This window comes from Cydia pomonella, chromosome 15 (assembly GCF_033807575.1).
Source record: "Cydia pomonella isolate Wapato2018A chromosome 15, ilCydPomo1, whole genome shotgun sequence".
Taxonomy (NCBI): domain Eukaryota; kingdom Metazoa; phylum Arthropoda; class Insecta; order Lepidoptera; family Tortricidae; genus Cydia; species Cydia pomonella.
Genome location: NC_084717.1, coordinates 11,345,895 through 11,360,797, shown reverse-complemented (window position 1 = coordinate 11,360,797; position 14,903 = coordinate 11,345,895). Strand labels below are relative to the sequence as shown.

Here is a 14,903-nt window from a genome sequence, read left to right as displayed (position 1 = left end):
GTCCAAAGGCTATGCACGCTCTGTACAGTCTACCTAAGTGTGGTATTAGTACATTGGCACCTTCTTGTAGTAGTATGGGGTAGATTCCATCTGGCCCCGGGGCTTTGTATGGCTGAAATGTTGATAGTGCCCATTGTATCTTATTGTGATCTACTACTTTTTTAGACGTGTCCCAGTTGTACCTGGTTGTGCTACTGGATTGTTCCATTGCACTGATTGCTACATCGTCCGTTACGCCCTGATGTATTATCGAGCCTGGGAAGTGTGTTGTACACATAACTTTAAGGGTCTCTAACCCCGTTTCAGTCATTCCTCCGTCCCCTCTTCTAATGGAAGTAAGCGGAACTGACTTTGTCGTGGCTAGTGCTTTTGTAAGTCTCATACCTTCCGGTATGGACCTGATTTGATCGCAATGGTTCATCCATGCTTTTCTTTTTGCTTTCCTCACAGCTTTGCTGTATTCTGTGAGTTTTAGCGCGTAATGTTCAAAGTCATTAGTCCTTTTAGCATCGTTGAAGACTGCCCTGGTTTCCTTCCGGAGTTTTGCGATCTCCGGGTTCCACCAAGGCACCCTCTTCGCCAGAATTTTCTTTTCCGGGCAGTTGTTAGACCAGGCTGTATAGACAGCTTGTACTATTTTGTCTGCTTCAAATTCTATGTCAATGATAGAGTTTAGCTTACCTTTCGGCTCTCCTAGTTCCACCTTCAAGTCGCTTTTAAAAGCTAACCAGTCGGTGTTCCTGGGATTCCGTTTACGTATAGTTCCTAATTGAGTTTTAGTCTTATACCTAAAGCATATGTATCTGTGGTCTGATAAAGAGATTTCCCCAGAGACATACCATGAACTAATCTTATTGCTCGCGTTGTTGGACGCTAGCGTTATATCAATAACCTCACCCCGTCTAGCATTAACGAATGTTGGTTCATTGCCTTTATTTAATAATTGTAAGGAAGAGCTTACCAGAAAATCCAGTACCTTCTCCCCTCTTCTGTTGACGTCCGAGCTTCCCCAGATGACATGATGCGCGTTCGCGTCGCAGCCAATGATCAGGTCGGTGTTCGCTTGGCTGCCGTAGTCAGCAAGATCCCGTAGCTGCCCAGTGATCGGATCCGCTGCCTCGTAGGGAAGGTAGGCTGATGAGATGATTAGTGCCTTACCCCCCCCCCTTGTTTTGGATCTTGACCGTAGTCAGATCCCTGGAACAGAAAGCATGTAGAAGCATAGCATCAATGCCATTTTTAACATAAATACATGTCCTCATATTACTCTCAGGACAAACATAAAGCAATGTCCCGCCAGTACCGTTTAAGCCTCTTATCTCGCCTTTGTAGATATATGGTTCTTGAATAAGGGCAATATCAAACTTGTCGCTTTTTAACTGCCTAGCCAGAAGGGCGGTGGCTGCTTTATTGTGTTGAAGATTTATTTGTACACACCTTAGACCCTCCATTTCGGCGTTTTACTGTTTGGTGGTGCTGAGATCAGCAGCCACCTCCTGGACCGTGTCGTCGAAGGACATGGGTGACATGGTGCCCTCCAGGTAGAGTTCCGCTAGGCCACGCAAATCCTCTGAGCCCGCCATCGATGAGATCGGTGACGACTCTCGAGCCATGCGCGGTCCGGCATAGTCCTCCCCGAATTGCACCATGCTCCCCGCCTCCTCCAACTGGCCCCCAGCCTCCTCCACAGGTGCGCCACTGGTTAGCAGCGCCTCCTGTTCCGGGCCCCCCCCTGTCGCCACAGCTACCGTAGCCTCTTGGGCTACCTCCCCCCCCTCCCTTGCTTCCCCGCAAGGCTCGACCTCAGCCCCCCCAAGCCCCTGCTCCCTCCCTTCTTCCAGGAGCTTGAAGTGGCTGGTGTCGAGCCCCGAGTGCAGAACATAGTCGGCCTCCTTGATGACGGTGGCCGACACCCGGTCCATCAGTACGATACGCCTGGTGGTCGGCCCCGACCCCACGGTGTCGACTATTTTCCACTCACTTGTGCGCAGTCCGGGGTGTTTCTTCTGCAACACTCTGAGGGCCCTCGCGATGTCCTGACTGCCATCGATCATCGTTCTCCAGGCCATCTTGACCGGTTTCGGCAGATCCTTGGCACTCACGACCTTCAGGCGCAGCCCGGCAATCTCCCCACCTCCGATTACCGTGCTGAGCCATGCCGCGGCATCCCTCCCCTTGCAGGTCACGTGGAGCGCGCCCCCCACGAGGTTGCCTAGCGTGATGTCGGGCATGGGTTCGGCGGCCTCATCAAGAAATAGGAGCAGGGCTCCTATGATGGCCGGCATATGCTCCTGCACCACCTTTACGGCTGGAAAGGCCACTGGGACGATGGCCATCTTCTCGCTCGCTGCAACTTCCGCGAACGACCCCCCCACCCTCGTTCTTTTGGAGTCACCAGCGAGCAGAGACGAGTCGCCACTGGCCCCCAGCGGCCTTTTATTCTGTAGCCTTCCCGCCCCACTTGTGGAGGGTCCGGCTACCGGTTGTGCGTCCACCTTTGCTCGCGCCTTCGCACGCCTCTTCTGCCTCCTGGACATAGCGGCTCCTCCACCCGACTGCATGCCCACGCCCGTAGGCATGGCCGTGCCGTCAAAGGCGCCCGGAGCATTGCCAGCAGGATTTGGAAGCGGTGCTCCCGCTCGCTTCTCGCAGTAGGCCATTGTTCCGCTGCCTACTCCTCCGGCACCTGCGCTAGTCGGTCCCCCTAGGGGAACTTGCTGAACGCATCCGCTTTTCAACCCTTGGGGAAAAGGTCGGGTGGTACCTTTGGAGTGGCCTGCTCCACCATGGCCCCTGGCTTTCGCGCCGTGCGCGTCCTCCGTCCTTGCGGACCTCCACACTCTGTCGCCACCTGCTCTCGCGTTCCTGTCAGGGACAGGCCCACTACCAGCTGGTGCGGCAGCCTTTGCGCTAAGCGCCTTTGCCTCATCCCGTACGGGTCCGGCTTTTCCTCCTGCTTCCGTCGTTTTAGGTAGATTGTTCTCCATAAAACCTCCATTGAAATTTTCAGCAGACTGGCTCCCCACCCTCCCTGGAGCCTCATATTTGGGATGCTTTGACACATCAGGGATACCAGGCTGCTATAGCATCCCAGAGTGCGTTGCCCATGAATCCGCACGGTGCCAAAACCATAGTCAGCTCCACAGCCGACACAGGAATCGTGCTCCGCCGATTACAGACCCCTACACCCCAGGACACTCGCCATGCGGCCATCTGACTGGACACAACAGCCGATTGATCTTGACTGGCTAAGACAAGACCTCCCGTGTGAGATGAATCTAGAGCCAAAGGAACTTCGTCTAACGGGGATAACGACTACAGACCCCCGCTTCGAAAAACCTGCTCCCAGGACCTCCTTCTCCACCCGTACGGGTCCCCGCGCACGGCACAAACACGCGGGTGGCATTCTACCGCTAATCATCCTTCTTTGTGGATGAGAAGCCCGCTGCGACATGCCACGTCATCGCTTACGGCTGATTATACGGGATATGGATCATTATTTGGGGCGCCTCCAACCTTCCCGCCACTGTAGGCTCGCCTCCGTTAAAGAAGACGCTCCTACAGTGGCTTCTCAGTATTGGCACGCAAATAAAGACCCATCTGAGGGATAGGGATAGGTTGGGATTACATGGAGGGTATTCTTTACACTGGTTCACCTACCTGGCCCAGTTGTAGATGGAGTCATGCGGATGACAACACCTACCTCCGAGCCCGATGTTCGATCCGTTGTAAAGCTTACCCCAAGGTGGCCCAACTGGTTGTTTCCGTTCTGCCTGTTTCTACGGTAGAACCAGGCAGTTAACAGGCAGTAACCTCGGGAAGGAGCACAACCAGTTTTGCCTCGAGGTTCTCCGCAACTTGTGCTCCCCCCGAGACCGTTCACCATGCTAACTACCGGACAGGTAGCTACCATAGAGACAGACCCATCGCAAGCAGCGACCGGTCGCAAATTATTCCTTGCACATGGACCCACCTCCGCCCATGATGTATGTATCAATAAAGTAATATTAGACTGCTGAAGAAATATACATTTACCAGACATTTAAGTAGGTGTTAACTGTTTCAAATTATTGTTTAACGCTTTAACTAAATTTACATAATTTATTCTAAATTTGTTGAATAACTTAACAGTGTCCGAGCTATACCCGGCTTGAATATTTTATTCCGGGCGTATAATGGCTGACATTTGCAAGTAGGTACATATTGATCTATATATGGACACTTTTACAAAACTTAGAGAATTGGCCTTTTTGCATTGTGAACGTATTTAATTTATACTATACCTATAAGTCAATGGTTATAAATAAACCGGTTAGTTAGTTTACACCTAGTAAGCGGTTGGTGTTTACTAGGTGATTCCAACCAGTGAATATTACACAAAACTGGTATATAAAAATATTTCTAGAAACGAGAGTTGCACGGAACCGGGTAAAGGTGCGCCCCTAACCCGGCGTAAGCGCGGCCTTAACCGGGCTGTGCCGTGCCATGCATACATTACCGGCATCCGCGTAGGGAAAACCCCTGGTTTCGGTATCGGTTTTTGAATTCATATAGGCTAGATGAAACTGGTACGGTTAATAAACTATTGTGTCAAGTAAATTAATATCATGGAAATCATTGAAAATCACAATTCAGGCTTGAATTAAGGATGGTTCGCTTCGGTTTTTAGTATACATATATGCTGGATATTTTTCTAACCCTCAAAGTAAGTATCAACTCAAGTAAAAACTGTAGTCGGTTTTTTTTTTTATACCACGACGGTGGCAAACAAGCATACGGCCCGCCTGATGGTAAGCAGTCACCGCAGCCTATGGACGCCTGCAACTCCAGAGGTGTTACATGCGCGTTGCCGACCCTTTAAAAACCTGTACACTCCTTTTTTGAAGAACCCCATACTGTAGACCCTCGGGAAAACCGTTTCAGGATTGTATGCATTGTCCACTAATAAAATTGTAAAAAAAGTTGTTTTGTGAAGTAGAAGAGGGAGCTGGAAGGGGTTAACCTCGGCGGACTTTCTAAGATCAAATAGGGGAAATCCTGAAGAACCTTTCGTCAGGATTTCTCCAATTTGATCTCCAAGTCAAGAGAATGATGAGATTAAGATAGCACCACTTTTTGATATTTAACAAATTTAACATATATCAGAATAAGGATTAAATACAAATGGCGTTCTAAAAGTTTTAATCATGTGTCGAAAGATTTACTGTGGCTATAAAATTTTCTTTGACAATCCACCTCTATTTGAAATTCTCTTTGATATTAGGTAACATTTGAAAAGGAAATTACGGAATACATTTCAAAATACGTGAGGCCTGCGGTAATGCCGGTTATATCCCGCTTGATCTGGTATCGGTATCGAGCCGTCCCTACTGGGCGTAACCAGCATTTGCCGGATTAAACGTGCTCGCATACATTCAACTATAATGTTTATCACGTGCGATGCTGAGAATAATCCTATGTTATGTTTAGATTAAACTCTGCAAAGGGAAAACAATAATATAAATGCTTAGCGTGAACCTTACCGTGACAAACGCATAAAAAGATGCCTACTTACGATATGGTTAAATGTTTACCCCCTTATTCATAAACGTCTACTAAAGTTACGAAGCCGCTAATAATCGTTTGTCCCTTTCCGACGTATTAGAGACGTTTATGAATAAGGGGGATGTTTGCAGCAAGCTTATTACTCTTACTCATGCGATAATTACAAGACATAGCATGTAAACTGTTGTTATTGCGCGATAAGCTTGTCCAAAATCAGCGCGCTGAAATAATTTAAATCATTCATTAAATTAGATACAACGTTTTTTGAAAGACTTATGTGTGGTTTATCATATAAATGATTTGTTTTGGTATTTAATATTACCTATTCAAAACAATATTAGGCTAGTCATCATCCGGGCTGACTATTAAAGATAATTTAATAACAAATACTAAATTACAAAGAGAACACAAATCCGGGTCATCCGGCTTAATTTGACCCGGATAATTACCTTCGCAAGTATTGATTTTTTGCCATTTAATTATCTGGCTGAGCAATCATTTGACTTGTGCGTTTCTACTTTAGGTTGTTACACTGCTAAATATACTGTAAATTGTTGCTAAATACTGTAACTATGGATTAAGCTGTTATTTTAGTACCAGACGAGGCTATTATAACATACCTAATAAGTAAATAAAGCTTCTTTGGTGTTAAAATTGAATTGCCAATACGAGTATCCTGTCTTTTGGCAGAATGAGGGCTAATTTGACAGATTTGAAACTACACAGAAAAAAAATAGTTCTCCAGCCAAGTAAATACTCTTGTCTCAAGACATTTTGTGTTTCCTATATAAGGAAACAATAAAATTCTTGCTTCAAGATATAAAATATTTCAAAGTTTATTATTTAAGCTAAAAAATTAAATTCTCTATCCGAGCTATAAAAAGTTTTTTTTTAAAAGCTCATTATTCTCACCAAGAGCGTTTACGTTTTATTTTAAGTATTGTATTTTTTAAATTGAACCTAACTGTCTTAGTGCAATACTTAAAGAACTTGTGCCAAGAAACTTTGTTTCTTGGGGTTAGATACTCATAATTGAATTGAGAATTATATTTCTTCATAAAAACAAGAAAAAGTATTGGTTCAAGAGTGCGTTACTCAATGTGAAATATGATATTATTTATATCTAGAGCTGAAATCTCTTAGCGCCAAGTTTAGTATGTCTTGAATAAAGAATGAATTTTCTTAAACCAGCATGGTTTTCGTCATTCATTGAAATCTTTGTAGTTTTCAATAATCCTCTTTATCTTCTTCTTCTTCCTCGCGTTGTCCCGGCATTTTGCCACGGCTCATGGGAGCCTGGCGTCCGCTTGGAAACTAATCCCGAGAATTGGCGTAGGCACTAGTTAAACTAGAGGCCTTATTGGGATTAGCCCGGTTACCTCACGATGTTTTTCTTCTTCACCGAAAAGCGACTGGTGAATATCAAATGTTCGTACAGAAAAACTCATAATGTACGAGCCGGGGTTTGAACCCGCGACCTCCGGATTGCAAGTCATACGCTCTTACCTCTAGGCCACCAGCGCTCTTGTCCCCTTCATCAAATTTATTGATACTATTTTATGTAAAAGTCTCAAACCAAAGTTTTGGTGCTTTTTCTTTTAAATAGCTTTGGCTCTTGGCTGTATATTGACAACATCAAACCAAGAATTAATCGCTCTTGCGTAAAAACTTAAGTTCTTAAAGTAACATTTTGGTGCTTCTTCTTGGAAATAGCTTTGACTCTTGACTGTAGGTTGAAAACATCAAACCAAGAATTTATCGCTCTTGTCTAAAAAATTAAAGTCTCAAAGGAAAATTTTGGTGCTTCTTCTTTGAAATAGCTTTGGCTCTTGACTGTAGGTTGAAAACATCAAACCAAGAATTAATGGCTCTTGTATAAAAACTTAAAAGTCTCAAACCAAAGTTTTGGTGCTTCTTTTTTTAAAAAACTTTAGCTCTTGACTGTAAATTGAAAACATCAAACCAAGAATGAATCGCTCTTGCCTAAAAACTTAAAAGTCTCAAAGGAAAAATTTGGTGGTTCTTCTTTAGAATTTGGTAATATTTTTGGTTTGAGGTAGAGTTACTCAAGATAAAACCGTATTTTAAGAGCGTGCTATATCTCTTTCTAAGACTTTTTTTTCTTGCGGCGAATAATTAATATCTTAACTCAAATCACTACCATTCGCTTTAAAAATGTGTAAAGATAAAACTAAATAATTTTTATTCTCCTTTTAAAAATTATGTTGTTTTTAACTCAAGACATATTTATTGGACTAAGCAATTTATTATTTTATTCAAGCAACCGTGCGCAAGAGAGTTTTGCGTTTTGAATTAAGATATCTTTTTTATCTGTGTACACACTTTTGTACAATACGGATGTCTACCGTCTCAAATTCTCCTTTAATTTCTCAAAGCGTAACTGGAAGAGATCCCTTAGTTGAAGAGATAAGTTTGCCGTTGTATTAATGATTTTTGTACAATGAAGTCTACTACTACTAAATCTGTATTATTTTTAATATTTTTAATCTGCTCAAGTCCATTGAAATGTCGTTTTATAAAAGCTGAACTTGTAACTCTGCTTCTACATTTCTACCTAATATACCTATAAGCGGTTTCCGGCAAGGTATTAGAAATATTTCTTCCAAACTGAGTACACAATAAAGTAAACTTGTAACAACAACTTGTGAATAAAATGTTACTCCATCTTTGGGTGCCTTTTTCACTAGCTTTATATGGAACAACCACAAAGACTGGAAAAAGCTTTGAAGTTGCAACGCAGTGGAGTATAATGAAGCATTTGGGAGTTTCAAACCTTCCAACACAGTGCAAGTAAAATGATCAGTCCTTTAACTTCATATAAAAGCTAACCCACTTATTCATGAATCATAAAAATCTCTTGTATTGTATTGTAGTTCGGGCGATTTTCCGCAACTCTACGACCGGCGCCTATTTTGCGTGACAGTCCTGCCAGCCTAACTCTTCAAGGATTCCTATCAAACCTTTGATGTTGAGTAGGACCTCGGGGACACTGCTGCATTCTAGTACTACGTGAGAGGCTGTATCTACTATTTATAATATACTTACAACCACTATAAACCTAATAACTAAATACCTACAACCTCTTATAAACCTCTGTTAATTTTTGTCCCTTTCTAACAAACAGAATTATCAATTTGCCGGATAGGGGTAAAAGATTACAATTATCGACTGTATATTGTCTGCTTGTTAGATTTGATAAACGTTAATGAATAACGCCACATGTCAGCTGCGTTGGAATGGCCAGGTATCGTGCAGCATTATTTAATTTCTACTTTTTGTGTGACATCAAAGCGATTTTAAAATAGGTACTTAAATCAATACATAATACAGTGTCGACTTTATCCGTTATAAGTATGCTAAGCAAATAGGTTGTTATTTGATGTTTCTTGGATAATTGATAGGAAAATTGATATTTATTGATTCTCAAATTAGGGTTTCATTAGATTTTCTATCGTAGCTTATTACCTACTGTTAAAACTCCTTACAATATTAACTAGCCTAAATATTATAATGCTAGTTGAATCCAATGACTTTGAAAGACTTTTCGATTTTTCCGTTTTTTAAGTGAATGCACTGAATATTATACTCGTGTTTGAATCCCGGGTTCAACCCAACCTCGGTTCTTTGATCACGTGATTGAGTTAATATAAAATGTATGAAATATTTTGTTTGTTTCGCGGGAAATGGGAGTGATACGCTTTAAATTTATTAAATGCTGGGGATTGTTTGCTGAGTGCCTTTTTTATTTCAGCCTTAGTGCGAAAATGTCGTAACTGGTGATAGAATTTTCGACGGATTTAACTTTGGTTCACGTTTTTGCCTGAAATTCTATTAGAGTAAAATAAAGCAAACGCTTTGAAAGAGGTAGCTTTTTGATGTGACTAGGTTTTATGTTTCTTATATTCCATTCCGTCAACATAATCGTGAATAGGTATTCCATTCCATTTTGATTGGCCAGATAATTTTTTCAGTTTTTTTTTTTCGCAGTTTCAACTACAAAACTGATACATTATTACAATATCAATGGTTCACTTCACTCTCAAACTACGGAACCCCAAAAACGATTACACAAATGCCTAAAAAAGCCAGTTTGGAGTCACGGGCGTCCATTAATTTTGTCTCTAGATGATGGCGGGCTCAGCGGATTAGGCCGCCATCGCCGTTGAGCGAGGTGCGGAGTGAGCGAAATGTCAAGTGAAATTCTATGGAGTTTTTTGGATGTGTTTTTCAGCGAACGACAGCACACGCGAAAACACGTTTTCAAAGAGCCTTCAATGCGAAACGTTGGATGTAATTTTAAGTTTATCTTTTTGACAGTCTCGTTTTAGTTTTGAATAATATATTATCGCCCCCTTTCGCCCCTTTTTCATAAAACTTAGCAAGCTTTTGTTAAATCTTATTCCTTTCTAACAAATACAAATGTCAAAATGACAGATAAGGACAAACGATTGTCAAGGGCTTGTTAGACTTAACAGGTGTTTATGATTAACGCCATTAATCAATGTGTAGCTGTATTCATATATAAAGGTATAACAGCATGACGTACATGACAGTATTCGGAGTGTTTCTCTTTGGAATTAATATACCAACATACCTATAATCTATATAATACATACGAGTACATAACATGTAGGTCGCTATTATGAGCGAAGTGCGCAAAGTTGATTCTCATGTGTATATTTTGTATGTCTTTCAATATGCTGTTAATTTTAAGAGTTAGTTTAGTTTAATAATCCACAATAACGTTCTTGAATATAGATAATATGTCGTGTTTTTGTTTCTTTAGTACGGTTCTCTAGTTTATTTGATATGAGTTCAAAATTTTCAGCTTATGAATAACACTATCACAAAATGTATCTAGATAAATTAGAAGATATGGAACGTTTGGGCCAGGTAGGGAACAGTTCGGGGCTTAAAAGTCAATTTTTGACGGGGCTAATAGTTTGTGGGGTATTTTTATTTTATTAAATACATAAATTTTATGTATTCGTTTTCATTGTATTTTAATCTACTGTTTCTGTAAAATAGCACCTATGTTGTAAATAATTATTAACGTTTATATTTGTTATATGAACTTATATGTTATATGCTTATTGTATGGATTGTAAAATTCATGCTCTACTTATTAGAAGATACTTTATTAACGACCGAACAATATTTAAACACGTCCACGCTCCCCCATTTAAAATCTACGTAAGGTATCAGTAAAGCAAAACAAGCAACAGAGTCATTCTGCCTCACACAAATGCAGTAACTAAATTTAAATATATATTCAATGATACACCTTATTCACAGACAATAAGGTGCACAATTAAATGAGTATTAAAGAGTACTCACTGCACTTAGTAAGGAGAGATTTCAAAGGTGATCCCGGACTAGGGCGACATTCCGGTCATTTTTCGAACGCAAGCAAACCATTATAAGGGCGCTTTGCAATTACCTACTTATTGCGGACCTCGAGTTCTATTTACGTTGGTTTATGAACTCTTCGTCACTTACATAAGCGATAAGAACTCTCGACCTGCCCTTTATGAATTTATAATTAACTGCCACGGAAACCTGCGACCCATTTCCCGATATACCTAAATAAACTTTGCGAAATTAATAAATGGTCTAAAGTTGAGATGTTCTATTAATTAGGTGAAACATGTGTTATAGATGGAAGATGATATATACCTATCTATTCCATCCAGTTGTTGGAATTTCAAATGACTTCCGCAGCGTGACGAACAGGCCAATTCGAACGTACCTACACTAACATCAGAATGTTATTTCAATCATGTTATTTAGTTATTGTGCGTCTCGCTCGTGCCAATACATGTGCGGAGAAGTACGAGCGAAATGCTCGATAACTGAATGATATCAGTTAGATGTCATACTGTCGTCAGCGTGCGTTTGAATTCACCTCATGATTTCACAGCAACAAGCTACGAAATATTATAGATATTATAAATAAAATGAATGAAAAATGAATATTTATTTTTCATAAGAGTGCGGTAAAACATTACTACGAGCTACAGCGAAGCACTCGTACCATATTCGCTCAGACAAACTTCTGGAAATCAAATCTATGTATTAATAAATTCATTGTAGTAGATGTATTAAAAAATGTAACCCCTCCGATACACGTCAACTACTAACCTACTTCAAACTGTATTTGGTAAGAACTCGACTCTTAAGAGTTGTATTTAAAAAAACTCTACTTAGTGCATATTACTAGAATGTGTGTTTAAAAAGACATGTTAGTCTGTTTAGTCCTTACGTCCTACGGCCCGATTTTAAGTGTCTTAAAATTTGAATCGGGTCGCCAGTCTTTTTTGAAAAATGACTCGAGACTCGATTCCTAATATAAAGATGAAGTTTTAAGTATTTATTTAGTAAAGAAAATACTCGCTATTGAAAGTCTTAATCACTTCGAGTCGACTCAAAAGGCTCCATAAGCCCCTCTACCAAGGTTTTTACCAACCCTAAGTCTAATAACTGGTTGATTGTCCGACCCTCTCCTTCGCCTCCTCCGTCTCTTCCGTCCGCCTCCGTCCGCATCTTGAAAGATTCGAATCATTGCCATCACTATTTCAAATTGTGTAATAAGTGTGAAATGGCCCGCTCGGACGGTAAAAGCCGCCACTCGGTCTGTCTTCATATGTGGGGACTCGAAAGACTCGAGTCTTTACCAATACTAGTTCAAATTGTCCGTGTATCCATTCCGTTCATTGGCAGAGCCGTCACTTGCTCCGCTTTCAAGACTTTAAAGACTCGAGTCTTTTCCAGCACTAGTTCGAATGGCCGAGGTAATTAGTCGTTTGATTGGCCCGGTCGGACGTTGACAACCATCATTCGCCAATTTCCGTCTTCCCTTGCCCGTAGGACGTGTAATCCGTTCAAGCGAATTCGATTAATCTGTCAATAGAGTGAGAAAGAGTTTGTCTAGTGTAAATTTAATAATCCGATATTGTAGATGTTATAGTAAAAATGTATTTTTCTCAAACTTCCAATGAAATGTTGACATAACTTACTTCAAATGAGGTCCGGAAATACAAGAAGACAATACAAGACGTATGCGGTGCTATGAGTGAAGATGATATGCAAAGGAATTTCATACAGCCTTACACACCGAGGCCTGTAAAGCAACCTTCTTTTTTTATCATAAAGGTACATAACGTTGTGACAACACTTTATTCATCGCCACTTATACATTTTAATATCTATGCTATGCACTAAAAAAATTGTTTTTAAACGTCAAATTGTGACACAATGTCTTGGCATTCAACCATCAAATAGTTTTAGCTAGATTTGTTATTTGTTTTGAGCTGTGTAAACCTACGATAAAACGTTTTTTTTTTTTTATTTCATTGCAAGTTTGAGAAAAGCACTAAGTATACAAATCTCGGCGAGAAACGGGGTTGCCAGCCGCGTTACGGTAGGTCGTCTATATCCACTTGGCCTGCCAGCCTTCATTTCCTGGCCTCTATAGTTATGTAATATTTCCTATTTATCCTGGTTAAAACTGTGGTTCAGGCAAAACGATTTCCTTTTTTTTTCTAAGTACATTGGCGACAAATAAGTGGTACAAGTATTAGGAAAACTAGTTTATATAGGCACTTGAGAAAATTAGCTAACAAGGAAACAAAAAAAAATCACATTCGAAACAAGATTTTATCGTTGACTGTAATTTCCTTGAAACAGGAAAGTATTTGAGACAATTCTGACAAACGCAAACACAATAAGGTTACGTTTTTTTATAACAGAGATCCTAAGGAGGGGTCCTTTATGTCCATCATCAGATTAGCTTGATTGTACCATAACAATGCATTGCAAATTAAAATCGCTCACATGTGAGCTTAAATGAGTTTTAACACTTTTAACTAAAACCGGATTTTTGCTGTAACATAAATACCAAGGTTAGATAAAATAAGATTTCGTCTTACTTACACCGAGTATTTTCCCGTAATCCATATTAAAAGACATTTATTAATTTCGAGTTCCATTTCATAACAAATCCCTACATTATTCAAGGAGATCCATATCTAATATGTAACGAAGGGCCACTCAAAAGCAACATTTTAAACCTTTAGATCCAATTTGATAGCTTTATGAATGATTCATCGTTTGAAATTTTAGAGGTCCTCGAGGGGACGAGTCTGCATGCACCGAAAGTGATATTAATATTAATCTGGGAATTCATTAGCAAAATTTTGAATTTCATTTTAATGTCACAATTTGCTCGTAATACTTTTATCTCATTTTTATCTAATATATCATTTCAATTCAACCAAACAGTATTAGTGATTCAAGTGAAATTTGTAACACCAATGACACACACCATGGCATACAAACCCCTTCAATGATTTTTTTTATATAATCAGGCTATACTAGGAATTTGACTGGTATTTTTTTCCATAAATATGACACTAATATTACTGATTTGTTTCAGGTACCTACCGACATGGATATATGGAGTATAGCAGTTTTGGTAAGACTTCGCCAGACGTTAGAGCATTTATTCTCATCGCTTCACCATCATAAAACAAATCAAATAAGCCCCTTTGTTGCTTTCCTCCTACGTGGTAATTTTTTATTGAACTAACTTAGTTTTTTTTCTTTATTACATTTGAACACTACTAAATTATAACCGTATTCACAAAAATAATCACGAAAGCAAGTAAACAGAAAGAAAATGATTCAATGAATTTTATATGAATTATATGAAAATTTACAAAATTTAAATAGTTACCTTCAATAATTGGTTACATCTATTTTTAACAGCTGCATAAGTGTATTAATAACTATTAAAATAAAGCATAGGAATGTTCCTACTATTACACATTTGTTTAGACTCAGTGGAACTTTCTCAAATAAGGCTTGTTTAGACGCCTAATAAGTGGCTCGGGGTTCGATAATTGGCTACATTAAACAACACATACCCTCCAGGAAAAACCTCTCTGTCGACAAATAAGTCGTAACAATTCAATTTACCGTGGCGTATTGTCGTAGAAGCTCCGAAGCCGATTTGTGGCATTTTCGATTCGATTTTCTATCGAATGGACTTGTAAATGTAGTCCTGTAGTCATCTATGAATAGAAAACAGGAAATCTTTTCACGCTTTCTGAGATTCGGCCCCATTTCCATTCTCCGGACATTTCCTTCGCAATCTCTTTCACCGCACTATCGAAAACAAAATTAACTCGATTTCACCTCGCACTTATTTTATTAAGTCCTTACACGTGAGGAAGGTGTGTAAACGCATTACAGAGTGTGAAACACTCAAAATAACGCCATGTTATTAGGTTTGAGCGTGAGTGCTTCGGCAATATATATTTATATGTGTTTTGAGGCTT

The 14,903-nt window shown here is 40.1% G+C and overlaps 1 protein-coding gene across 9 annotated transcripts in view; it reads left to right on the top strand.

Moving 5' to 3' along the window:
• The window catches only part of LOC133525828 (uncharacterized protein CG43867), a 515,679-nt gene that overhangs the window by 385,999 nt on the left and 114,777 nt on the right, over nucleotides 1–14,903 (top strand). For 8 of the 9 annotated variants that reach the window (XM_061862228.1, XM_061862221.1, XM_061862222.1 and 5 more), the window contains exon 5: nucleotides 14,000–14,038. The exons of the other annotated variant lie outside the window; for it this stretch is intronic. In XM_061862228.1, coding sequence (XP_061718212.1) covers nucleotides 14,000–14,038 — 39 coding nt within the window. The remainder of the gene's footprint in view (nucleotides 1–13,999; nucleotides 14,039–14,903) is intronic. 9 annotated transcript variants of the gene reach the window in all.